At 45.2% G+C, this 27,068-nt stretch overlaps 1 protein-coding gene and 1 pseudogene across 4 annotated transcripts in view; both read right to left on the bottom strand.

The window, feature by feature from the left end:
* Window positions 1–11,584: 11,584 nt before the first annotated feature.
* Window positions 11,585–15,042, bottom strand: LOC132440026 (large ribosomal subunit protein eL34-like; annotated as a pseudogene).
* A 51-nt stretch (window positions 15,043–15,093) lies between these two features.
* The window catches only part of MTR (5-methyltetrahydrofolate-homocysteine methyltransferase), a 277,305-nt gene continuing 265,330 nt past the window's right edge, over window positions 15,094–27,068 (bottom strand). For all 4 annotated transcript variants that reach the window (XM_060035005.1, XM_060035006.1, XM_060035004.1 and 1 more), the window contains 7 exons: window positions 26,871–26,946; window positions 24,187–24,342; window positions 22,476–22,672; window positions 19,416–19,616; window positions 18,525–18,717; window positions 17,234–17,346; window positions 15,094–16,780 (listed from right to left, as the gene is read on the bottom strand). In XM_060035005.1, the coding sequence (XP_059890988.1) occupies window positions 16,694–16,780; window positions 17,234–17,346; window positions 18,525–18,717; window positions 19,416–19,616; window positions 22,476–22,672; window positions 24,187–24,342; window positions 26,871–26,946 (1,023 nt within the window). In that variant the 3' untranslated portion in view covers window positions 15,094–16,693. The remainder of the gene's footprint in view (window positions 16,781–17,233; window positions 17,347–18,524; window positions 18,718–19,415; window positions 19,617–22,475; window positions 22,673–24,186; window positions 24,343–26,870; window positions 26,947–27,068) is intronic.

Consider the following 27,068-nt stretch of genomic DNA (forward strand, 5'->3'; position numbering starts at 1 on the left):
ACAAAATTAATGCACAGAAATCTCTTGCATTCCTATACACTAATGATGAAAAATCTGAAACAGAAATTAAGGAAACACTCCCATTTACCATTGCAACAAAAAGGATAAAATAGCTAGGAATAAACCTACCTAGGGAGACAAAAGACATGTATGCAGAAAACTATAAGACACTGATGAAAGAAATTAAAGATGATACCAACAGGGCTTCCCTGGTGGCGCAGTGGTTGGGAGTCCGCCTGCCAATGCAGGGGACACGGGTTCGTGCCCCAGTCCAGGAGGATCCCACATGCCGCGGAGCGGCAGCGCCCGTGGGCTGTGGCCGCTGAGCCTGCGTATCCGGAGCCTGTGCTCCGTGGCGGGAGAGGCCACGGCAGTGAGAGGCCCGTGTACCGCAAAAAAAAAAAAAAAAAAAAAAAAAAAAAAAGATGATACCAACAGATGGAGAGATATACCATGTTCTTGGATTGGAAGAACCAATATTGTGAAAATGACTATACTACCCAAAGCAATCTACAGTTTCAATGCAATCCCTATCAAACTACCAATGGCATTTTTTACAGAACTAGAACAAAAAATCTTACAATTTGAATGGAAACACAAAAGACCCCAAATAGCCAAAGCAGTCTTGAGGGAAAAAAACGGAGCTGGAGCAATCAGACTCCCTGACTTCAGACTATAGTACAAAGCTACAGTAATCAAGACAATATGGTACTGGCACAAAAACAGAAAACATAGATCAATGGAACAAGATAGAAAGCCCAGAGATAAACCCACGCACCTATGGTCAACTAATCTATGACAAAGGAGGCAAGGATATACAATGGAGAAAAGACAGCCTCTTCAATAAGTGGTGCTGGGAAAAGTGGACAGCTACATGGAAAAAAATGAAGTTAGAACACTCCCTAACATCATACACAAAAATAAACTCAAAATGGATTAGAGACCTAAATGTAAGACTGGACACTATAAAACTCTTAGAGGAAAACATAGGAAGAACACTCTTTGACATAAATCACAGCAAGATCTTTTTTGATCCACCTCCTAGAGTAATGGAAATAAAAACAAAAATAAACAAATGGGACCTAATGAAACTTCAAAGCTTTTGCACAGCAAAGGAAACCATAAACAAGACAAAAACACAACCCTCAGAATGGGAGAAAATATTTGCAAATGAAGCAACTGACAAGGGATTAATCTCCAAAATATATAAACAGCTCATGCAGCTCAATAGAAAAAAACAAACAACCCAATCCAAAAATGGTTAGAAAACCCAAATAGACATTTCTCCAAAGAAGACATACAGATGGTCAAGAAGGACATGAAAAACTGCTCAACATCATTATTAGAGAAATGCAAATCAAAACTACAATGAGGTATCACCTCACACCAGTTAGAATGGGCATCATCAGAAAATCTACAAACAACAAGTGCTGGAGAGGGTGTGGAGAAAAGGGAACCCTCTTGCACTGTTGTTGGGAATGTAAATTGATACAGCCACTGTGGAGAACAGTATGGAGGTTCCTTAAAAAACTAAAAATAGAATTACCATATTATCCCACAATCCCACTACTGGGCATAATACCCAGAGAAAACCATAATTCAAAGAGACACATGCACCCCCATGTTCATTGCAGCACTATTTACAATAGTCAGGTCATGGAAGCAACCTAAATGCCCATCGACAGACGAATGGATAAAGAAGATGTGGGACATATATACAATGGAATATTACTCAGCCATATAAAGGAACGAAATTGGGTCATTTGTAGAGATGTGGATGGATATAGAGACTGTCATACAGAGTGAAGTAAGTCAGAAAGAGAAAAACAAATATCATATATTAACGCATATATGTGGAACCTAGAAAAATGGTACAGATGAACTGGTTTGCAGGGCAGAAATTGAGACACAGATGTAGAAAACAAACGTATGGACACCAAGGGGGTAAGCGGCAGGGGGGTGGTGGTGGTGGTGTGATGAATTGGGCAATTGGGATTGACATGTATACACTGATGTGTATAAAACTGATGACTAATAAGGACCTACTGTATAAAAAAAATAAAATAAAATTCAAAAATTAAAAAAAAAACCTGCCTTTTTTTTTTCATGTGGAAGTTTTGTCTCTTGAGAATCTAAAGATAAATCAAGTCTAACTGTCTTTAAAACCAACAATCCAACCCAACATTGACAAAAAAATTAGCCTTTTGTACCCAAATAAGCAAGTGGATTCTGCTTCTATGGATGTTCAAGTTCACAGGTATTCTCATCTGTAAAGATACCCTGCACCTGAAAAAAAAAAAAATACGTGTAAAAATGCGCTACTCAGCACTCTCACAGTCTGCAGATTGAAACAGCCTTTTGGAAAGTAATTTCGTTAAACACACCAACAGTTTTCAATGTAATGCTCCTTTGAGTAATTCATTCTTAGGACGTTCTCAGAGATGTGGACAAAGGTGTAGTGTTCATTTATGCTCACACTTTTGTAACCTACAATGGTAAAAAGTTAGAAAGAGCCAAACGTTCCACAAGGAGGAATGGTTATATAAGTTATAGCATGTATTTAGAATAGATTGTTACATAGGCTTAAAAAAATCTTTGAAGAATGTGATTTAAAACAAGGTGGGAAAAAAGTAATATAAAAATAGATATGTATAAATCGTAATGAGATATCACTTTACACCCATTAGGATGGCTATTATCAAAAATAAAATAAAATAAAATAACAAATGTTGGCGAGAAACTGGAGCCCTTGAACACTATAGGTCATAATGTAAAATGGTACAGCTGCTGTGGAAAACAGTATGGCAATTCCTCAAAAAATTAAACATAGAATTACCAAATGATTCAGCAATTCCACTTCTGGCTATATACCCAAAGGAAATGAGAGCAGGGGCACAATCAGATATTTGCACACAATGTTCATAGTATCGTTATCCAAAATAGCCAAAAGGTGGAAGCAACCCAAGTCTCTATCAATTAATGAATGGGTATACAACATGTGGTGTATTAATACAATGGAATATAATTCAGCCTTAAAAGGGAAGGAAATTCTGACACATGCTACAACATGGATGAACCTTTTAGACATTATTCTTAAGTGAAACAAGATAGTCATAAAAGGACAAATACTGTATGATTCCAAATATATGAGGTACCTAGAGGGGCAGATTCATAGAAACAGAGAGTAGAATGGTGGCTGCCAAGGGTTGGGAGTAGGGGGAGAGGAAATGGGGAGTGACTGTTTAATGTGTATACAGTGTTAGTTGGGGAAGGTGAAAAAGTTCTGAAGATGGATGGTGGTGATGGTTGCATAACAATGTTAAGGTACTTAATGCCACAGAGCTGTGGCACCTAATCACTTAAAATGATTTAGATGGTAAATTTTATGTTATGTATATTTTAACCAAATAAAAAATAACACTGGTACATGGATATATACAATATGTGTATGTATATTATATATATAATGTGTATGTGTAGTGTATATAATATGTATGTGTAGTTTTATATATACAGTAACATATAAGTCATATTATAAAAGGTATGTGGTAAGTAGACTGATAGGTACAAAAATTGATACATTCATCATATATTCATTTCCTGTCACTGCTATAACAAATAACCATGAACTTGGTGGCTTACACAACGTACATTTATTCTCTTACAGTTCTGTGGGTCAGAAATCAGTATCACTGGGCCAGGATCAAGGTGTCAGCAGGACTGCCCTCTTTCCAGAGGCTCTGGAGAGAATCCAATTTCTTGCTTTTGCAGCTTCTGGGAGCTGCCTCCTTTCCTTGGTTCATGGCCCTCTCCTCCATCTCCAAAGCCAGTGGCACAGTGTCTTGCTTCAGTGGTGACTTCGCCTTCCTCTTCTGTGTCAAATCTCCCCCTGCTTCCCTCTTCTAAGGACAGGTGTGACTGCACTTAGGCCTCACTGGATTAGCCAGAATCATCTCCCCATTTCAAGATTCTTAATCACATCTCTTGTCATATAAAGTAATATTCACAGGTTCTGGGGACTAGGGCGTGGATATCTTTGGGGGCCACTACTCAGCTTACCCACACAAGGATGGACAGAAGGAAAGAAACAAGAAAAGACTATGGAAAGAAATATAATAAAACATTAATACTAGCTAAACGGGGATTATAGAATCATGAGTTGTTCTCCTCTGCATACTTTTATGTAGTTTACAAGCTTTTTGCAATGAACAAGTTTTATAATGAAAAATGCTACCTATTTTCATGTGAACTTTTAAAATAATGCAAATATAACGTAGTGTATTTGGGGTGCTTTTCCAGGTGTGCTGTGGATTTCACTAAACTACCCATCATGTCTGATAATTCTCCTCATGACTGGAATAATCCATTTGTAAAACGTCAAAACTGTAACAGGAATATTGTCTATAATTGTAGAACCAAAACAAGTTTCCCACTTATGTCTATTCAGGACTCAATCCCGTCAAAATTAAAATAAAATTGCTATAAAGAGAAGGTTAATGTACAGAAATGTGATGCTACATTTGATAAGATACTTGACAAAACCCAAATCACCTTCTCTTAATTAGCAATGGCCTTGATTTGCACCCAGTTGGCTCATCCGTGATATTTATAGCTCCCTCTGGAAAATTCCCCATATCACCACTATTACATTGCTTGCCCCTGAACTCCCCTTGTGCCTCTGGTATTCATAGAGTCACACACATTGTCTATAAATGAGGTATGTCTGATTTTCCGTAAAGCATGGAGAAAATAAAACATCTCCCAAGGGTCTTCATTATCATTCTTCGGTTAATGAAGATTTTTTATGTTAAGCCAGGCACATGCTGGATGCCTTCTGTGGAGGACTTCATCCAGGCACATGCTCTATCCTGCCAGGTGAGTGCCAGCATCACTGTCATCTTAGAGAGGAAGAAGCCGCAGCTTATCGAGGCCATGTAGGTTGCCCAATGTCACCCAGCTAGTAATTGTTGGAGGTGTGGGGGGAAGGCATTGGTGAAGAGTACAGAACTTACGCTACAGCTAATCACACACTTGTCCACTGAAAGACAAAACCATTCACCTCAGGCCAGACGGTTCATTAACAAACACCTAACATCTGCTCTCCTCAATCTCTTCAAAGTTTCAAAACATGCAAAGAAAGCAGAAGAGACAGCTCTTGCCCTTTTATATTTTAAGTTTATTTTATTTACTTTTTAAAAGTCTTTATTGAATTTGTTACAATATTACAGTACTGCTTCTGTTTTTTGTTGTTGTTATGTTTTGGTTTTTTGGCCCTGAGGCATGTGGGATCTTAGCTCCTGGACCAGGGATCGAACCCGCACTCTCTGCACTGGAAGGCTCTAGAGTGCAGGCTCAGTAGTTGTGGCGCACGGGCTTACCTGCTCTGTGGCATGTGGGATCTTCCAGGACCAGGGATCCAACCTGTGTCCCCTGCATTGGCAGGCGGATTCCCAACCACTGTGCCACCAGGGAAGCCCCACCTCCTCTGCTTTTGAATCTGCAGTGAAGGCTGTTCAAGACGTGAATGATACAAAGTACTGGAGGGAGTCAGTTCACTACTACTCTCCATGAGGCCCGGGAATGTGACTCATTGTACACCCAGCCCTTAGAACAGGACCTGGCCCAATAAATGTTTGATAAATGAACATATAAATGAATGGATTGAATGAATACGAATGAAGGCACAAATGCCATATGACAGTAAATTCTTCCCCTCTTGGGGATCTCAGCCAAAGCAAAAGGAGAGGTAATCTGTGCAATCAGCATTTTCTCTCTCTAGTATCATCAGCATTGTTTGAGCTCATGGGAAAAATGTTTAAAAGGTAGATGTAAATGGTTTTTCCCCTATTATAGCAAATTTTAGCAGTACAAAATAATCAAAGTTTTTCAGATTTTTACCTTTCAGGAGTCAGCAAAGTGGCCTGTATTCGTAAAATCAAAGCGATTGGCAACACACCCATCCCACTAGAGTAAGCACCCACGTCTTTTCCCTACAGAAGGAAGGCTTGGTCCCACTAGAATCCTTTCCACTCTCTCCCCATTTCTAAGGCAGTCATGACTCCGTTATTCTTTCCTATATTTCCCCTGGCTCCCCACCCTCAAATGTGCCCAAATATGTTGGCTACTTATACTGCCAAACCCTTTGTAAAATTCATTTTTGCTCTCCACCATCCAGAAATCTCAACCTCCCCACCACACACTTTGTGAGTCAAAATTTAACGGTGGCATCCAAAGCCAAACCTCACTTTTCACTTAATAAAACCCAATAATTACTGTGCTTTCTGAAGTCAGATCCTCCTACTAATCTGATACAAACCATCTAAAATTAGCGTTTTCCTTCCCCCTCCATGTCAAGGGTGCTAAGTGACTCAGCCCTGCCAGGCACCAGCCCCTTCAGCTTCCAGGGTCTGTGCTGACACCCCGTCATGACTCCCTCCCTCTCCCTCTCTCTCTCTCTCTCTCTCTCTCTCTCTCTCTCTCTCTCTCTCTAGTTTAAACCACGTCAGGCTTGGCTCTTTTGCCACAGATGAGAGCAGAAGACACTCTGTTATCTGACAACGGGGGAAGAATTTGTTTTCTATTTTCTGGTTAAAGGAAAGGAATCACCCTTATCATCCTTGGGTGGCCAGCCTTCAAATACCGTAATTCGCATGGTAAAATGTACCTAATACTGAAGCTATACTGAATTTTCATGAGTCTTGGATGATGAAGGCTCTTGTGGGAATACTGGAATACTTTTGGCTCATCATTATGAGTATCACTGATCACTGAGTTTAAATTTTATTGGTTTTGTAATTGTATTTGTATAACTCTATTCTGGTTTTATATCAGTATAGGTAAAATAAGCTTGAGGAATTTATCCCTGATTTTATGACAGTACACATGCAAGCAATGTCATAATAAAACTATTTTAAGTCATGCTGCAGGGGAGGGGGGGTTGTCTGTGAGAACATGTACTCTTTTAAAGGGGTCCAGGCTTGAAAGACACTGATCTACATATGCATTTCCTTTTAAAATAAATTTGCTGCTTTTGAATCTTATCACTGGTTTAACAGCAATATCTACGATTTCATTCTAAATATATTGAGTTTAGTATCTCAATAGCAAGTAATTCTAAGAAACAGCTAAAGATGATGACTTTAGTGTGTACTATATATTTTATGGTGGCTGAATTTTATATATTACAGTATGTATTATAAGATTTTTAAATTAATGTGCTTTTCACTCAGAACCTCAGGGTGTTTATGTGTATTCATGCATTCTGCATTCAAGTAAGTGAAACTGAAAATCTGGATTTTATACTCATTATTCAAATATAACCTATATTAATAAGCCAAATTACATGAAATACAAATTTCAGAAAAAGTATCTTACTGAGCTATTAAAGGTTTATCAGTGAAAATAAAGAGTTTTTCAAATACAGCAGACAATGCTTTGGTCTAGATTTCAATACTGGTCCTCTGTTGCCAGGTACTTAGATTTCTTTCAATTCTTCTGTTTGCCATCTTCCTTGAGAAGAAGCTGATCTTGGTTATAACAATTGAGGAGGCTAGCTATACACTAGGGGGAGGAAGAAATCCTTTCATCATACTCCAGGAGAGGCTGTCATATATAGAAATCTCTGCATCTGTATCATCTTCCTTTGCTTTTGCTAAGATCCACCCAGCCAATCTTCCACCAACAAATGTTTGTGTAAAACATATTTATCCTCTAGGTTGAGGTGTTTTATATTTAATCTCCGAGGAGAGTTCACCTTCGTTAACATCAGTCTCTTCTGAATTTTCCTCAGTCTTTCATCTCAAACACCATCATCCATAAATTCTGCATAAATTGAGATAAGAAGATGCAAACGTAGCCAAAAGCCTTGGAAACACTTATTATCTGTCTCGTGCGCTCATTTTCGGCAGGGGCAGTTCACACGTCTTTGTCGCTGCCACTTGGTCCCTGTATCTCCCGAGACCTGAAGTATTTTTAATTAATGATATTTAACACTATTCGCCAAGACAACTGGATTTCACATATTTGCACTGAAAACATGCACAAAATAAATGCCTCTTCTTTCCTCAAAGAGGATTATGTCTCATGATTAAAGACAGGTAACCACTGAATTTCTTTCAGATAATCTGGAATGAAATGTCACTTTTCTCTATTCTGGTTTCTCTCTGGGTGAAAGAACAAACAGAACTGTAAAAAGTTCAAAGTTCTTTTCTCAGCTGCTGCAAGCTTCATACTCTGTAGGTTGCCATATGTATTTGCGTTACGGAAGGCAGAGACTGTGATAAACATCATTCATGAGTCTGTCTGGTTTTTGTTTCTTCCATTTCATGGCATATCTGCTCTCAAGGTTCTCAAAAATCATTTAATCCAAGATCCTTTCCTAGACAACAGTTCCAGAGATTGCTTGTTTTATGAGTCTCCAAAAGGCTATAATAATACTTAAAAGCAAGGGAGGAGGCAAAAGATATCTTTGAAAATTACATTTGAAGAAGGGAGAATGTAAATGGAATTAGCTACTCCAAGTGTTGAGAGATGTGACCAAATTTAGGGGTTAGTTCACTTAAGTGCTAACTTTTCACTCAGATTATTCAAAATAATATCTATTTCAAGTTGGATTTGTTGACGAGCTAACCTTTTTAAAAGTACAGTAATGTTTATATCTTTGTTGTAAAAATTCAAAACAGTGAAGAAAGAGTGAGAAATATCCAAACCATGAGGCCCTCACCCCTGGTTCCCCAGTCCTATTGCCCAGAGGGATTCCCACTTAAGATATTTTGTGGGGCTTCCCTGGCGGTGCAGTGGTTAAGAATCCGCCTGCCAATGCAGGGGACATGGGTTCGAGCCCTGGTCTGGAAAGATCCCACATGCCAAGGAGCAACTAAGCCCATGTGCCACAACTACTGAGCCTGTGCTCTAGAGCCCACGAGCCACAGCTACTGAGCCCACGTGCCACAACTACTGAAGCCTAGAGCCCATGCTCCGCAACGAGAAGCCACCACAATGAGAAACCCGCACACCGCAATGAAGAGTAGCCCCCACTTGCTGCAACTAGAGAAAGCCAGCACACAGCAACGAAGACCCAACGCAGCCAAAAATAAATAAATAAATTTTTAAAAAAAGATATTTTGTGTATCTTTGTAGAAATTTTCACTGCATGTATTTCCTTCACACACACACACACACACACACACACACACACACACACACACACAGAATCATAATATACTCTCTGTTCTGTAATCTGACAATACATAGAGCTGATCAATAGCAAGTAAGCCATTGATAAGCTATTGTAGTGAGGTGGTTTTTCTGCAGGGCTGCCAGTGTGTTGCCTTCATGGGCAGTAAAAAAAAAATTGTGAAGATGGGTGTGGAGGGTGCTAGGGCTTTGATGCCCCAGAGCCTCTTTCTGAGCAAGAGAAAATCATCATGGCTTCCCCTCTGCTCACTTAAAAAACCCATGTACCGAACTACATGGCAGGGGCTGAGTTAGGCTCTGGGGACTCTGAGCCCAGTCAGAAAAGCATGGCCCTTGCCCTCGTGGGGCTCTCAGTCTGCTCTCCTTACAAACCACTGTTCCCAGGAAAGCATCTGCTCATCAACTCTTTCAAGCCAACCTTTCCTGAGCACCTATCATGAACCAAGTGCTATTTTAGACACGACAAAGATGAACAAGGTTCCAAACCTACCCTTCAGGATCACAGTCTAAGGGAGAGATAGATTACTGTTACCACAAGAGCACTGTGAAATACGCATGGTGCTATTAAGGAGGTAGGATGAGGTGTGACTTCACTTAGCCCTGAGGGGGGGGAGGGGAGGGCTGGGAAGCTTTCCTGAAGCCCCAGGGTGGAGTTGGGGTGAGGTAATTTCAGGTGGAGGGGACAAGGCAAGCAGACACCTCTGTCAGGACATGTGGGGAAACGGCAGCATTTTAGGGCTGCTGGAGCGTGTGGAGCGGGGTCAGAATGTGGAGAGCTTTGCACACGTCTGAGGACTTCGGGTGTATCCAAGGCAATGGGAGGAAGGGGGGCTTGTTTAGGCAGAAGGATTGGGGTGGGCTTAAAGAATCACAGAGCTCACTCTTACAGCTGTAGGAGGCTGGGAAACTAACCCAGAGACTGTGGCAGAGGGGTCCAGAGGAGAAATGATGAGACCCTAAGCCAGGCAGGGGTATTTAGTGGGTAAAACTATCTGGGTGTGAGAACAAACTGGATGTGAAGTTTGAAAACAATGGGCAGGTTTCTGGGACTTCCCTGGTGGCACTGTGGTTAAGAATCCACCTGCCAATGCAGGGGACTCAGGTTCGAGCCCTGGTCCAGGAAGATCCCACATGCTGCAGAGCAACAAAGCCCGTGTGCCACAACTACTGAGCCTGTGCTCTAGAGCCCATGAGCCACAACTACTGAGCCCGTGTACCACAACTACTGAAGCCCACGCACCTAGAGCCCGTGCTCCACAAGAGAAGCCACCGCAATGAGAAGCCCACGCACCACAACCAAGAGTAGCCCACACTTGCTGCAACTAGCGAAAGCCTGTGTGCAGCAACGAAGACCCAACACAGCCAAAAATAAAATATAAATAAAAAAATAAATATTTAAAAAGGGACTTCCCTGGTGGCGCAGTGCTTAAGAATCTGCTAGCCAATGCAGGGGACATGGGTTCGAGCCCTGGTCCAGGAAGATCCCACATGACATAGAGCAACTAAGCCCGCGTGCCACAACTACTGAGCCTGCGCTCTAGAGCCCGTGAGCCACAACTACTGAAGCCTGTGTGCCTACTGCCTGTGCGCCACAACAAAAGAAGCCACCGCAACGTGTAGCCCCTGTTCACCGCAACTAGGGAAAGCCCGCTCCAAGCAACGAAGACCCAACGCAGCCAAAAATAAATAAATAAATATAAAAGCTAAATAAATAACCACTCAATTCTACCTTCCCATCCCACCCTCTTAAGATAACCAAGTAACCTGCCTCTCCTCCCCGTCTTCAACCCAGCACAGCTAGTCCCCACAATGCCCCTGAAACTGCTCTAGCGAGGGTCACCTGTGAGAGGGGTCGAGTTCCCAGAGCTCTCGGCAGCACCAGGCTCCGTGGCCAGGCCTTCAACTCTCTCTTCTTTTGCTTTGCCTGACGTGGCCCCCTCTCCCGGTCTCCTTTACCCCACACGGCGGCTCCTCCATTGGCTTCCCCACCTCCCTGGTCCCTGGTCCTAGAATCAAGTTCCATCTTCTTTTCAGATTCTCCAGATGCGATCTCGTCTGCACCTCCACCTCCACGTGGAAGTCTCCCAGTTCTAACGCCATTCTTCCAAAATCCCAAAGTCAGGTGTCCAACTGCCGGTATTCAGCCACAGGAAACTTGTCCAGAGCTCCTTTCTCCTCCCCGCCTACATTCTCTGCCTGCGTCAACGGTGCCACCAGCGATCATCCTCCAAAGCCCGGTATCTGGAGCCACGTTTAGCTCTGGCTGGACAGGGCACAGATGCTCCACTCTCTGTCCCCACCTTTGCATTGCTGTGCACTCTGTCCTTCCTTTCTTTAAAAAATACATTTGACACACACAAAACATTACCTACAAAGTCACCATCCCAGATTTTGGCTTATTATTCCCTTTTTCCTTTATTATTTTTATGTTTAATACATTACATACAACATATTTAATACATACAGAATTCTATGATATACATGAGTTATAAAGCATAATAAACCATAAACCTACCATACAACCTAAGAACGAGAACATTACTAATAACCAGCAGCTACCCATGTGTCCCTCTGTTATCAGCTCCCTCTGTTTCCCTCTCAGAGGTAAGCAGTAGGTTAAATTTTGGTTTAGCATTGTTTTGCTTTGTTTCTTACAGTATAGTTTTGCCATTTATGTATGCTTAGACAATGTACTCTTTGGTTTTGCTTGGTTTTGAGCTCAATAAAAATAGTCTCAACCATACCCTGGAACTTGCTTTTTTTTTCTTAATATTTTCTGAGATTCATTCTTATTGTCAGGTATAGCTGTAGTTCACCTCTTGTCACTACAGAATAATATCCCGTAGTGTGAATATACCTAATTTACTTAAACATTCTCTTGTAGACAGAATGGCATTTCAGTTTTTCCCGTTATTAACTATTATGAAGATGTTACTATAACCATTTTTGTACACACCTGCTGGTACACAAATGTAAGAGTTTACTGGATACACAACTGGGAGGTGGAGTCATAAGCTAGATCCTGAAGTATGCAAATGTTCAACTCTGTGAGGTGTAGTTGTTCTCTAAAGCCGAGGTGCCTGTCTACACATCCACACAAGGATGAGCTCACATTCAGCATCTGGTGCTGTCAGACTCCTTAATTTTACAAATCTTATGGATATAAACTGCAAGCTCATGGTGGTCTTAATTCATATCTCCAAGGTTTCTAGTTTCTACTCATTTATAAGCCCTATGTATTTCCTCTTCTTGTGAAATGTCTTTTCAAGTTTCTTCTGTTTTTCTTTTTTTTTGTATTTTCTAATTTTTTTTTATTACTCAAAAAGGTTCACTTTTAAATACAAAAGCTAAATAAAGCTTTCTGACTCTGTGCTTGTACTTGCAACACTTTCACCACCATTTTCTGCTCCTCAGTAAGGAACGTGTGCTCGACCCTGTCACGGACACATTTAGCACACATGGAACCACCATAGGCCCGGCTGACATGTTTTTTTGTTTTAGACGATCTCACAAGAACTTAAAGTCTCACAGTGCGAACTCCTTGAAGTCGGCCTGAGCACACGCCACAGGCGGATTTTGGTGTTTTCCTAATCTTCTTGGTATAAAGGTAAACAATTCTATTACCAGGGGTTCGGGACAGGTTGGTTTTGTTAAGAGACTGTATTGTAGGACAGCCTACAATTGTATGTCAAACGCTGGACCATCCTGAATGCCTCTGGATACCGTCCCCGGAAGAGGAAGGCTATTTTCTGTTTTTTTTTAAAAAATAGGAATTCTCTATATATTCTGCTTACTACTCCTTTCTCGGTTAACTGTATCGTAAATGTCAAGTCTTGGTTTGTCTTTCTACTACACTAAATTGTTAGCTTAACTTAAGTGCTAGTTTTAATATATTTGATTTAATCATCTTTTCTTTTATGATTAGCATATGTCCCAAGAGATTCTTTCCGGCCCTAAGGTTTTTTTCCATGCAAACATTTAAGTATTTGCTTTTCGTAATCAAAACCTTAATGTATGTGGAATTGACTGCTAGGTGAGGTGTGAGGCAGAAATCCATTCCATTGTTTTCCATAAGGATAACCCTTATTCTAGCACTACTTATGGAGCCGCGCTTCCTGCCCCCACTGACCTGCCGTGCCACCTCATCACGTCTCAAAGGGCAGCATATACACCTGGGCTATTTCTCAGGCTCCTTAGCTCGCTGCACTGCTCAGAGCGCATACTTCTGCACCACATACAACACAAACTCTGTAATAAAACTTACTGTCTTGTAAAAGGTCCCCTCAACCTCCTCATTATAGTCAGAAGCAGCCAGCCATCTTTGTCCTTTGCTGTTCCACAGATGTTCAGATATCTGCCTGTCACATCCAACAAAACCTGTTGGAATTTCTGCTGGAAATGGCATTGAATCTGTAGATCATTTTTGGGAGGTTTGATACCCTTACTACCTTCATGAACAAAGATACTGTAGTTCTTCATTTGTTTCTACTTGCTTCTTCATCTCTATCCTGCAAATCCTCAGTCAAGCCTTAACCTAAACACTGCCTGCCTCAAACATGCATTTTACCTTCTCAGCTAAAAGGAGGACAAGCGTGTCTTTCACGTGCAAATTTTTTAGATAGCTGCAAGAGTCCAAGAAAAAGATGGGGTGTGTTTGAGGTTTGTTGCTGAGTACACTGAGAATTCGAGAAGAGTAAGATGACACTGGTTTGAGACACACCGAGTCTTTGGTGTGATTCAGCACAGAGGAGTCTGGATAGATTGCCCACTGAAACTGTACAACTAAGAAGTTAACCAGTGACAGGCTCATGAGGACCAGGCTTTAAATGGGCAGAGGAAGAGAAAACTATGAAAGTAGCTAAGAAATTACAAGAAACATGGAAGGTAAATCAGAAGAGTGAAGTCAAGGGGGAACCAGGGAAAGGAGATTTTTGAAGAAGTGGTTAATATTGCTCAAACCCAGAGAAGAAAGATCACTGGAAAGGCCACGGGATCTAACAATTAAGAGGGCACTAATGACAGAAGAGGTGGGTAAAAAAAACAAACAACAACAACAAAAACCTAACTTCACTGAGTTAAAGAGAGTATGGGAGGAGAAGGGGGTTGGCACAGAGTAGACACTCGGATATTTGTCGAGGACAAGCCTGAGAGAAATGGAAAGAGGGCAGACTCTTCTCTAAATGAGCTCAGCTGTGAATAGAGGGAGGCTGACGGCAGAATATCTCAGATGAGAAACAGGGCGCTGTAGGACCTGACCTCAACCACCATCCCACACACCAGCCTCCACGTTACAGACAGCAGGGTGAGCAGCAGAGTGAGGAAGGTTCCGAACAAGTGCTTCTTTAGAGGGAAAAAATAAAAATGGGATCCCTAATGGAAATGATGAGAGTGAGTGAGTGGATGTGAGAGCCACGGACGTTGATGACAAGGAGAGGTTCTGGACGTACCTGCAGAGACACAGAAAAGACCCCGGCTGCAGAATGGTCACCTTCCTGCCTTTGAGGTCACCTGACATAAACTAAGGGGTTTTCAAGCTATGTTCTATATGCTTTAATGAACATATAGGCACTTGAACTTGCACAAACTGTTTTTGTCTTTAGATAAAAGGCATCCATCATGGGATTAGATCAACAATACATTTAAGGAAGCCATTCCAACACATAACTAGTTGAGAAAAGATATGGTGCATACTTAATGAAACTGGGAGACTCTTAGCAACTGTAATTCGGATAAAATACATTAAAATATTTGGAGGGGGTTATTCTTTCTTAAAGAAGGATGTGCCACCACCCAGAATAACATACCTGCTATGGAAGAGAAAATAAGTCCTCCACCTGAGCGTCTCGGGGAAAATGAGTCCCCGTCTCAATCTAGCACAGATTAAATGGACCTAAAGAAAGCATACAATTCTCTTCACTTTAAGGGCAAGCGATGCCTAAGAAGGCATGTTACTCTGCAGGTAAACATGTATATGCTACAGTTATGCAGGATTATCGTTTGCTAAGGTTTTTTTCCCCTTTCACCTCCAATGTACCTGAGTGTATATTTGATATAACTGCTTTGGGGCAAGGCCAGCTTACATCATGAGGGGAGGGGGCACTGTCTCGCAGACAATGAAGGCTGATGGTGCCTATGACATAGACAGTAGCTTCTCTCTCCAGTCAATGTGTTCAATGGGGCTCTAATCCCAGAAAGGGTACCTAGTATATTCAACACGGTCGTTCCCATATGCATTTCCCCAGTATCTTTTCACCTCCATTAATCTCTTATTCCCTTTCCATGAGCACCTACCCTGTGCTGAGCTCGGGGACCCCCTAGAGATCTCTACAGAAGCTGCCGTCTATCAAGCTCTCACTGTGCGCCGCAGCCCATGTTACCTGCCTACGTGCATCACCTCCTTTAATCCACACCTCATGCCTGTGAGAGAGGAGCTAGTCTCTCTTGTCTCCATTTCACAGATGAGAAAATCGTGCTGATACTTCAGTCGCACAGCAAGAACGCGGCAAACCTGAAACGCGAATCTGGGTGTGTCTGACTTCAAAGCCCTGGTTCTTAACCATCTCCCTGCGATGACCACAAACAAGTCCACATGCTGTTCCCATATCGTGCGAGTCTGGAGCTGGGGCAGCGCCAAAAAGGAAGAACTGAGTGGAGTGATGCCGCTCACCTATCCACGCTGCATGGACACGCAGCTGAGCTGAGAGCCTACTCAGTTCCGGAAAACAACCCAAGGCTGTTCACTACCCTTAGCGGCCACTCTCTCCGCCCACCTCCTTTTTCCCCCCTCAGGGTGAGGGAATATGAGATCACGAGAGGACAAAATGCTTGGAGAACGTGACTGTATCTGACCTGCCAGGGCCAGCAGCAGCCTGAGTACCTCTGATAAGCTGGCGGGGAGAGCATGCCTCTGGCCACAGGGACTTCTGCAGGCGTCTAATCGAGGCTTCAGAAAAGGAGGTCTCGGGAGAGAGAGCAGGGTGATGCTTCTCCCCTGTCAGAGCAACCGCTCTAACCACTCAGGACAAAATGCCCCGTTGCTCACAGCATCACTCTGCCACAGGGTCACATACCCCTATTCAACTGACTTGCAGCCTTTTCTCTGAGAAAGAAGAAAGAAAGAAAAGAAGAAAAAAGAAAGAAAGGAAGAAATGGTCTCCTAGGTCTGGGGTAAAAATGAAAAAAGCAAGTTGACTTGCTTTGAAATGCAAAAGACCTCCATCTCTGGCTTGTCCTAGTCCCGAGGGACCGGGGACCCCCCCGGATCTTGCTCACTGCTCTTCATTCAAAGTCCCCTGGGAAACAGCTGCTTGTTTTCCGAGAACTGTAGGAACACTCTGTTCTTCCACAAGGTCCCACCAAACGTCCACAACCTGGAGCGGCACAAAGGTCAACCAGATGCAGACAGGCTCGTGGCCGCTGTGCTGTTATTATTAAGGCACTTTTGACTGTGTTTCTTTGAGGAAACAAGTATAGACAAGGTTAAAAAAAAAAAAAGAAGTTATTCTGTATCATATCCCAGAATGGGTCCCAGCCATTTCTCAACCTCGGCCACAGACATGCTCTTCCTCAAAGCATAATCCTCAATCTGCAAAAGATTAAAAGCAGTTTATTAAACCAAAATGATAAGACTTTGTGAACTCAAGTTTACACAGCATTCGCCAAGATACATTAAGTACGTTTTATGTCTTTTGCCTTAACAGTAATCCACTGAGTTAAATGGAGACAGATATTTATCTATTCATCGAGGTGCCTTATTTTCCGGGCAGAAAAACAACATGTCGTAACTACCTCAGGCTGAGAGCCTGGCTGGGGTGTGTGTGTGGCAGGGGTGTGGCAGGGTTGGTCTCTGTGTAAACGGCAGGGCGAGAAACGGGGCAGTGGGCTGAAATCAAATCAAGACATAAACTGGAGTACATTTCTTCATCCTTTCCCTCTCATTTTCTTCTCACTCACATGTAAAATAAAACAGGTCTAACAGTTCCATTCAAAACAAGACAGGCCTCTAAGGATGCCACACACAATGAAACACCTAACCTACCTGATCCTTGGAAATTTTCCCCACGGCAAAATATCTGGACCTCAAATTGGAGAAGTAAAGGCCGGATACCGCTGAAGCAGGTGCCATGGCCAGCGATTCTGTTAACCTGATGCCTGGGGAGAGCAGCATGGGGAGAAACGTTCATTTATTCAGTGCTGAGACAGGCCTGCCGAGTGGTAGGCTCCCAGCATATTCTTGTTTACAAGTGAATGAGAGTGAGCTTGTGCCTTCCAGGTGGACATGTGAGACAGCATGAAAGATGTGGGCAGACTCGTCTAGCAAATTCCCGCCAAAGGGATGAACAAATTCAGGATGTGCAGATCTCCTCTAACCTGGGGGGAGAGGCCTGGAAAAGACTCTCTACATTCTTATGCCTGCCCTCCAAGATCAGCCATGGAGGCTACGCCTGGGCCTTCTAGACAAGGACTCCAACCCTGCAGATGCGGACACCACCTGGACCTCCAAGTGCACCTGTGAGGCCAAGGCCACTAGGGGAATGACAGACAGCCAGGCCCCACTGAGGATGAGCCCACACCAAGGCTATCTAGTCTACGCCATTCACATTCTGGACAAGGCAACGGAGCGACGTAAAGGCTCGGTGCTTTGCCAAAGGTCGCCCAGCTGGCTTACGGCAGAAACGGGTCCCCAAGTCCCCGTCTCCTGTCTCCTGGAGCCGCTGCCATCCTGCCAGCCCAGATTCAATGAGCCTCATAGCTCTTCATGTCCATCTACATTCCTTTAACGTCTTCGGCGTGGATGGCACGCTTTTGATGAACGCCACTGAAAACAGTACACTGTGTTCACAGTGGTGCAGAAGTAAAGAGAGAGGGAGCAGAAGAGAAGGGTGGGAATTCTGTGAGACGAGGGTCCAGAGACACTCCTAGAAGTGGTGGAAGGAGAGAGCGACGTGAAATACATTATTAAAGGTTACAAAGGTCGCTCAATAGTGGAGAGACACACGTGTAATAGGAAAATGGGGCAGGGGATGTACGGGCTGATGTGAGTCAGCTAAGCTCCCATCTATTGTAGGTGAAAAGAAAATAATGAAAACTGATAAACCTGAAAATGGTGATAAAAGACCACTACTCAACAATAATTCTACAGGGCCTCCATGTGCACGAATTGAAATGAGTTTCTTTTCCTCCTGTTAAAATAATAATAATATAAGGGCCTCCCTGGTGGCTCAGTGGTTGAGAGTCCGCCTGCCGATGTGGGGGACACGGGTTCGTGCCCCGGTCCGGGGCACCGTGTGTGTAACATGAGGCAGGATGCGCGCCTGCCCGGTGCTGACCTGTGTGCCGCTCCACGTCCGCCAGCCTCCACATGGTCAGCTTCTCGGTGTGGTCGGGCTGGCTGGGGTAGCCGGGCGCCGGCCGGATGCCCTCGTAGCGCAGCCTCCGCAGGTCGGCCACGGCCAGCTGCTCGCCGCCACAGTAGCCCCACAGCTCCCTGCGGACCCGCACGTGCAGCTCCTCGGCGAAGGCCTGGGGCGGAACACACCGTCGGACGGAGGCGGGAGCCCTTCTCCTGCCTTCCCTCCTGCCCTCTGTCCCGCCCGCAAACACACCTCCCTGACCCGACAGCAGGTGGGGGAACCGGCGAGAGGGATGGGCCGGGGGCTCAACTCATCTGTACTGTCATCAGCTGCTCTGCGGCTCAGTTCTGGCCTCAGCCCAGGCTCTCAAGGATCATATTCAATGATCCGAGGATCCGAGGCCCTTCAGACCTTTCTCTGACGCTCAGGCTACAGCTTGTTGTGGCCAGAAGGAGGAGCGGGGACCATGACAGCAGCCAGTGACTCTGCTGTGAGCCTCGGGAAAAGGGGAGCGGCTCCCACAGCTTAGGCTGCCCCACCCGACAGAGGAAGATGAGGGATCTACAGGCGAGCCCAACATCAGAACGAGAAGCTCTGAAACAGAACCTGTTTGGCTCTTTGCAGGGTCCTCTGGAAAACATCAAATCACAAGCACAGGGCGACACCAGAACCAAGACAATGAAGTCAAGGCTCCACGGGCCACTCCAACTACAGCATCGCTGAAGGGTACTCTGTGCCCAAAGATGAGGCGTGAGAGTGACTCGAAAATACAGGATTTAAGAGTATGTGTGCTGTCAGAGCCAAACACACACACACGCACATGCACACGTGCGCGCGCACTCTGGCCTCAGGGCACCGCGGCTCTACCTCGGCCAGCCGGTCCCCCAGTGCCTTGACCATGATGCTGCTGTAGTCGTCACACTCTTCCTCGTAGGCCTTGCTCAGCTCCTCCACCCCGAAGCAGGCGACGGCAAACAGACCCAGGTAGTCAGGGACGCCCGAGTGCAGAGGGGCGATGAAGTCCGAGAGGCAGAGGTAGGGGTCTGCGCTGGCAGAGTCCTTCTCGGCCTTGAAACACACGGAGTGGGCAGAGTGGCCATTAGCATGGAACTGGCACCAACACACAGAGAAGAGCAATCGAGCACCTTCCCAAGAATACAGCTTCAAATGGGGCTGTTTTGTTCACTGTTACATCCCCAGCACTTAGGAGAGCGCCTGATATGTAGTGAGTGTTCAATAAACATGTGTTGAATAAATAAATGGAACGAGATTTTTAGAAAGATATGACATGAAATGACATACACGGTCGAGAAACCAGTTAACTCGCTCATTCACACACTGACCAAACATTTACTGAATGCCTACAGGAACTGGAACCCTAAATATTCATATAAAAAGGTTTTCTTTTCCTCCAAAAGTGTTTTCAATTCAAGACCCACATTAAATCCTAAAGTTATGTTCAAAGGGGGTCCACTAAGTGTGTAAGCCTCTACTTTACATCGACAGAAGCAGTTCAACAAACGGCTAAGGTCAGCAACACAGGGCCACGTGCTGTCCACCATGGGCGGTGGGTCAGGGGATGGCTAAGGACACTGCTGGGCTGGCCTGAAACCAATCAAAAAATTGAGCAGGATCTGCTTCTGGGGTTCTCTCCTCAGGCCAGGTGGCCATCCTCGCCTGCTTTCCATCTTCAGCTGATGACTGACTTATCCCTGCTATTGAGCTGACAAATAAGGTCTTACACATACTTCACAATCAACACGTTTGCTGAGAAGGTAAATAACAAATGACTAATATTTACTGAGTGCTGACTGTGTCAGGCACTGGTCTTGGTGCTTTATACGAATTAACTAATCCAATCCTCTCAACAACCTTGTGAAGTAAGTGACACCACCAGCTCCATTTTATACAAGAAATCCAAGGCAGCGAGACCTTGAAGAACTAGTTCAAGGTCAGACAGTGGCAGGCCCATGGGTCTGATCCACAACCAATGCTCTTGACCACTATACAACACTGCTTAGGACAGATCAATTAATGAGCAGTCAACCCAGAAGCTTCACAGCTATTTGCTTGCCAGCTCTGGAAACAAGTACAGTCTAATCGACATTGGGCAAAGAACAGTTAACTGGCTGCAGACAAGAAGGTATTTGATGAAGGCAAGTGGAAATGTCACAGAGCCAGGGCCAGCTATGCAGGGAGGAGCTGCCTTCCACTTGTACTCTGCCCAACAACTGCTCTTTGCTAACAAAAGCCAGGAGAAACAAAGTTTCCCAGCACCACAAGGAGAGACAGGTCACAGAGCCACACAGCTCTTTAAAATAGACAGCGATCAGAGCCACTCAGAACAGAAGACTCCCGGAGCAGTAAGTCACTGCAGCCAGAATTTTCCAGCGTACTGGAAAAAAGCACATCCTTAGAAATAGCTATCTGGGTAGGTAATACACGTACTTTGAAAAGTCATTATATTAAATGCCCTAATACAGTCCCCCACAGACTGCCAGGACATGAATGGTGTTGGATGTAAAAAGAGGTCAGAGGACACAGGGCTTGAAGGATGGAAATTCAGGCCAGGGTGGAGGTTTCTGACCTTAATTACTTCTTTAAAAGAAAAGTCACCACTTCCCTAGTGAGGAGGGGCTAGAACTTAACATTAGAATCCTCTTGTGTTCTGAGGTGTCTGAGCCTGAGTGCACGGAGTGAGGATGCACCAGGCCTGGGTGCAGAGACTGAGGATGTACCGGGCCTGGGTGCACACGGTAATGGTGTAGCTGTCCCCGTTTAACTTGTTATGGTACTGTTTAATGTCCCAAGTTTAAGGATTCCCTCAGACGTTGTTATAGTTAAAACATCTGACATTATGAATTACATTGTGATTATGATTAAAAGCAATACTATCACTCCTGAATGACTGAAAATGGTAATAAGACCATGCGAGAAGCACTTGCTACTGTCCTTTGTTAATGACTGGTGAATTCTGGCTCCGATTCTTGATCAGGGCAGCTTTTTTTTTTGCGGTACGCAGGCCTCTCACTGTTGTGGCCTCTCCCGTTGCGGAGCACAGGCTCCGGACACGCAGGCTCAGCGGCCATGGCTCACAGGCCCAGCCGCTCTGCGGCATGTGGCATCTTCCCGGACCGGGGCATGAACCCGCGTCCCCTGCATCGGCAGGCGGACTCTCAACCACTGCGCCACCAGGGAAGCCCCAGCTCATTTTTTATAGCAGCTAAAGGGACATGCTTACAGATTTGCATGTTTAAAGGTGGGGTCATAGGAGAGGGAGCCGTGTGGAGGAGAGCCTGTTCTATGACCCGGGAGAAGCCAGTGGCATGAGAGAACAGCCATCGGGGCGTGGACAGGCTGGGCTCTCCCCTCCGAGCTGCGCAGCTCAGCGCACTCTCCATCAGCTTTTGTTTTCACCTCTGCAAAATGGAAACATATAAACTGCCCGACAACAGGTTGTGTGGAAATGAAACAAGATGGTCCATTAAGTGCCCTGCTAAGCAGCTGGCCCCTGGTAGACATCCAGCGAATGTGTCTGCTCCCCACCCCCCGTCTTCGCCTTGAGAAAGGAGCCGCCAGCCTATTTTAATGACAGGCCCGGATGCAAACCAATGTTCTTGAGCAAGTGAATGTCCACCTGTGCATGACCCCCCGAGGCAGCAGCAGTGTTTCTCCTCACCCATCCAACCCCGACAGGAAACACCTCCCTCCTGCTGGTGCCCGAGAGGCCCAGCTTCTAAACCCACACTGGCCCCTTCTCTACATCACAAATGCCTTGAGCTTGGGGCTGTGACTGGTCATTTGGGGTGAGGTGGGGCAGAGCTATGCTTACACAAAGTTCAAACTTACACCATTCTTATTTATGTTTTGTGAGTGCTTAAAACAAAGAGCAGGGCAATGTGTCCGCTGGCCGCACGGCCTCCGCACCTGCTGCCTGAGTCCGTAGAAGGTGGCGATGGGCTCCACGGCCTGGGGTGCCGCGCCCTCCGCATACAGGTGGATGTCGTCCTGGCTGCTCTGCGCTGGCCAGAACCCAACCACGCCCCTGGCGTGGAGCTGCTTCTGACTAATCAGTGCCTGCAGCATATTTTGGGCATCATCATAGACTTTTTTGGCTTCTTCACCTGTTAGGAAAATATCGTAAGAATTCACTTAGAGATGCCAGTAATAACCAGCAAAGCATGCTTCTTTTTAAAACTACTACCTCTCCTCAGTCATCTTCTCTCTTCACCCCTCTCTTTTCCCCTCAAATACTTTAAAAATCAGTGTTTGCCATCAGCAACCCCAGGTGCATGAGCTAAGGGTTCAGCAGTTCTGCTAAGTGCAGCTCCCGTACACAGTCTGCTTTGCCAGCTCAAGCCACTTATTTTTCCATTTAACAAAAGGCAGAGAGCCAGCTCTTGGCTCCGCGCAGCAATGTGTCAGACAGAGAGCGAGACAAGGCAGGCCAGACCCTTCCACCACCACGTTCCTGGTGCACAGACAGCTCCCCTGACCTCGCCGTGACCCCTGGGGGTGCAGAACAGCCTGAGGAGTGGAGTGTGACTTCAGTGCTGCTCCTGGATGGCCCAGCCCAGGGCCCATCAGGCCCTCACCTGGTTCCGGCGGGAGCCAGTGGGGTTAGGGTTAGGCTTTCTGTCCGGGCCTGGCCAGCCCTGCTTCAGTCACTCAACTGCTCATCTGTGATCACTCGGGAGCAGATCAGAATGAGAGGCCCTTGCCCACTGCTGCACCTCGGCTAGCCTGGGAGCTGCTGAGTCACAGCACCTAACACGCACCCCAGGGCCCCCCCAGGAAGTGGGCAAGGGCCACTCTCCCAGGCTCCCCTCAGCCCTAACCCCACACACCCACCAGTCCACCCCCCACCTCGCTCTGAGCTGGCTGTTACAGAACCCTTTGAAGGGCTTAGTGTTTCGGTCCCATGTCTCTGGGGGCAGGGCTGACAGCGAGACACAGGGCTAGCAGTTTATCTATCAACTAGCTTGTCACCCCCAGCCCCTCCCCAGCAGGCACAATAGCCTCCTTGCCGGTCCCCAAATCAGCCCACGTGTCTGTGCCTTCCCACTCAGTCTCCTCGGCCTGGAGTGTCCTTTTCTTCATCACCACCTCACATTCCCAGTCCCAGGCCCAGTAGCTCCCACTAATCTTCAAAAAGCAGTTCAAACACCACCTCCTCCAGGAAGCCTCTCCTGATGTCCCACTCTGAGGTCTGACTCATTTCCCTGTGTCCACAGAAGCTGGGCCTTGGTACCGCAGCAGGAGCTCGTCCTGCTGTACAGGAATCACCCTCCAATGCTGCACCAGCCAGCCGGGTACCAGACGGCAGCGATGATACATCTTCTTTTTGATACATTTTTCTTTTGTTTATCCCCAGTGCCCAGCATGTAACTGATGTCAATAAACATTTAGTAAAGAATGGATAAATGAAATGCGAAATGTAGTCAGTAAATAAGGACCAACCCAGCAGATTACAAACTGTCAAAGAGCCAAGTGGATGGAACAGTACCCTTCATCATGTCGTAACAGTAAACTCTCTCCTGCATAATCCACCCCGCTGCTCACCATCTATTCTTGTCTTCAAAGTCCCAAGACCATGTCTCGGATACCAGAGCAGTATGGAAGGACTTACTGAACTAACCTACAGCTTTGTCGTCAAATATCTTGGGAAAGCCTCGGTTTGGGTATTTGCCCCGGAGCTGCCAGACATCGAAGAAAGGCTTCCAGTCAATGTAGTCCACCAGCTTCTGCAGGTCGTAGTCTTCAAAGACCCGAGTCCCAAGGAATGTGGGCTTCACTACAGGACAGAGTGAGAGGCGTGAACCCTGGCGCCGGCCTGGGGCTCAGTGCCACTCATGCCTGGTGCCGCCTGCGGGAGGCCTTCCCGCTCTGTTGGCTCCCACGCTCCGCCTCCCTCCTGTCACCCGGAGGAGTTGTTTTACAAAGAGGGGAACTTGAAATTACTGAGGAGAAGGAGTAATTCGCCAGCACATCTTAAAAAAACCTCTTCTTCCCCTGCAGCTGACTGACTGCACCGCCCTTGGAAACTCTTCCCTCAACCCTCCCCACCAACACCCTCGCCCAAGAAACAAGACAGACTGGGGTTGATCTCACTTGTACAAATGAAGATGATACTAAAAGAAAGAGCACTGGAGAAAGACACATGTAACAGGCCACTTCCATAACGTTTAAAAACATGAATCAATAATCGATCAATGTATTGCCTACTGAACATATGCACATAATCGAAGTCTGCGGAAATGCACGGAAATGAGGCATCAAATTCAGGATCCTGCAGGGCAGGGAGGGGCTCACAGTAATTCCCATATGTATGGTTTTGTCTTTTTTAAGTGGGCAGTAGCTTATTCCTTAAGTGCCTGGTGGAGGTACACGAATGTTCAATACAGTCTTCTTTACGCCTCCTTGTGAATCTAAAAAAGATCCTAAGTGAAATACTGGTGAAGACTTCAGAGACAGACGGTGCCACTGGGCTTCCTGGGGCACCAGTACCGCCCCGTGCCACCAAGTCCCGTTTGGTTAGGCTGGGGTCCAAGGTGACCACTCCGCTGCCCGCTTCCCAGCCCTCACACCCTCAGTTTCCTGATCTGCAAATAAGGATCAGAGAACTTAAACTAAAGCACCACGCTCAGGTGCTCAGGGATAACACGGAAGTCTCGAGAGTGTTTTTCCCTCGTTAGACAGTAACAGTGAGAGGTGAAAGTACAGGAAAAGAAAAGTATGTGCAGCTTCTTAATTTTGCCTGGAAATCTCTACCTTTTGACATAGTTCATGGTAGCTTTCCCCCATGTGTTCCTGGTCATCTTTTTATTATACAGGACAATCCTTGCTTTGTAAATATTCCATTATACTGGTTTGTTTGGTAATGAAAAAGAAATTACAGCTATTCTCCTGACTGAAGTGCCACCCTGCCTGGAAAGTCAGGGAAACGCTCTGCTTCCGGGTCACTCAAGGGTGTTATTCTTGAATGAGCTTGTCGGCCAGAGTTGGAGATGTGTTTGAGGTTTTACCACCAAAGACCTAGAGAGAAGAACCTTTCCTTCTCTCTTTATTGACTTCTTGCAACTACGCTAGGGCTGGGTTGTCCTTAGGGGCCCTACATGGGGCTTAAACAGCCACTTGAAAAGTGTCACCACTGCCACCTGGTGCTGCAGGCCTTCAGTGGACTATTGCCACTGACATGTATTTTGGACGCTTGGCCTGGCTAAAGTGGGCTCCCCCTTGTGATATTTTTCCAATTTCATACTGAAAGGAAAAGAGAAAATAATAGTTTGGACTATATAGTGATTTATATTTTTTCTAAGGTTTACATGTCTTATTTTATCCTCACATTTCCATAAAGTAACTTCTTTTTTACATATTAGAAACTGTCAAGCATGGAAGCAATATGCTCAAGGTCACTTGGGATCAGAACCCAAGCCTCCCAGGTCCCCATCTGCCTTCTTCTCACTAAACCGCACTGAACTCAGCAGGACTGAATCTAGAACCCAGCTCACCTACGTTTCCAATTTAATCCACTCTGCTGAGTGTGTGCAGAACACGGGGGTCGTGAGCAATGAAAGTGGATTTGAGATGTTACCTTGGAAATACAGATTCAATTAATATAACCCCTGTTCACCCTGTCTCGATTTTGCATTCGTATCACATGCCTCTTTGAAACTGTCAAAACGTCTTGCACATTTTATTCCTTCATGAACACCTATGCAAGGCAAGAAAAGTGGCTAGAAATCAGAAGGGCAAGAAACCAAATGAAAGAAATCAAAAGAGGGAAGCATCCAAGAGAGAATGAGAGTGAACAAAAATAGGAGAGCCTGCTTCACTGCAATGTTTTAAGGTCTGTTCAACGCACAGGCATTTGCAATTTCAGACATTCCACGTCTGCACTTGGGCCCGCCTGGGACCTAGGCCAAGGTAGTGACAGCACCACCCAGGCAGGTCTCTAGAACTGGCTTCAACCTGAAGGAGGCCCACTCAAACAAAGCACAGAGGCAAGAGTACGGGTTTAGAAGACAGATCAGAGATAGAATGCTAGTAACCTCCCAAGTCATTACCCGAAACTCAGTTTCTTCAAGTAAAAGTGGGGATAATAGCACTTCCTGTGTCAAGGACTCAGAGCCGCTGCAGGTCAATCTCAGGACAGTGTTTAGTTCTCCATAAATGGCACCTGTAGACTTTTATTTTTGATCATCACTGAACATAATTAAGAGTTTTTAGCTGCCCGTTTGATTCTGCTGCTCAGTAAATGCAAACATCTCTTCAGCGCACAGTTATCACATGCACTTTTCTCTAACCAATAGCCATACAGACCTGGGGGAGGCTCTGACAGCCAGTCAATATGGAAACCGCTTTCTCTAGCTTGCCTTAAGGTTAAGTATCTTCTTTCCTATGAAAAAAGGAAAAGTTATTCAGTCAGAGACTCAGCGTTTCAGCTGCTACTATGAAAGCATGCCCAAGGAAGCTAGTAAATAAGTTTTGCAAGAAAAAATATGCTTTTATTCATGAAAA

Source organism: Delphinus delphis, chromosome 16 (assembly GCF_949987515.2).
Source record: "Delphinus delphis chromosome 16, mDelDel1.2, whole genome shotgun sequence".
NCBI classification, from domain to species: Eukaryota; Metazoa; Chordata; class Mammalia; order Artiodactyla; family Delphinidae; genus Delphinus; species Delphinus delphis.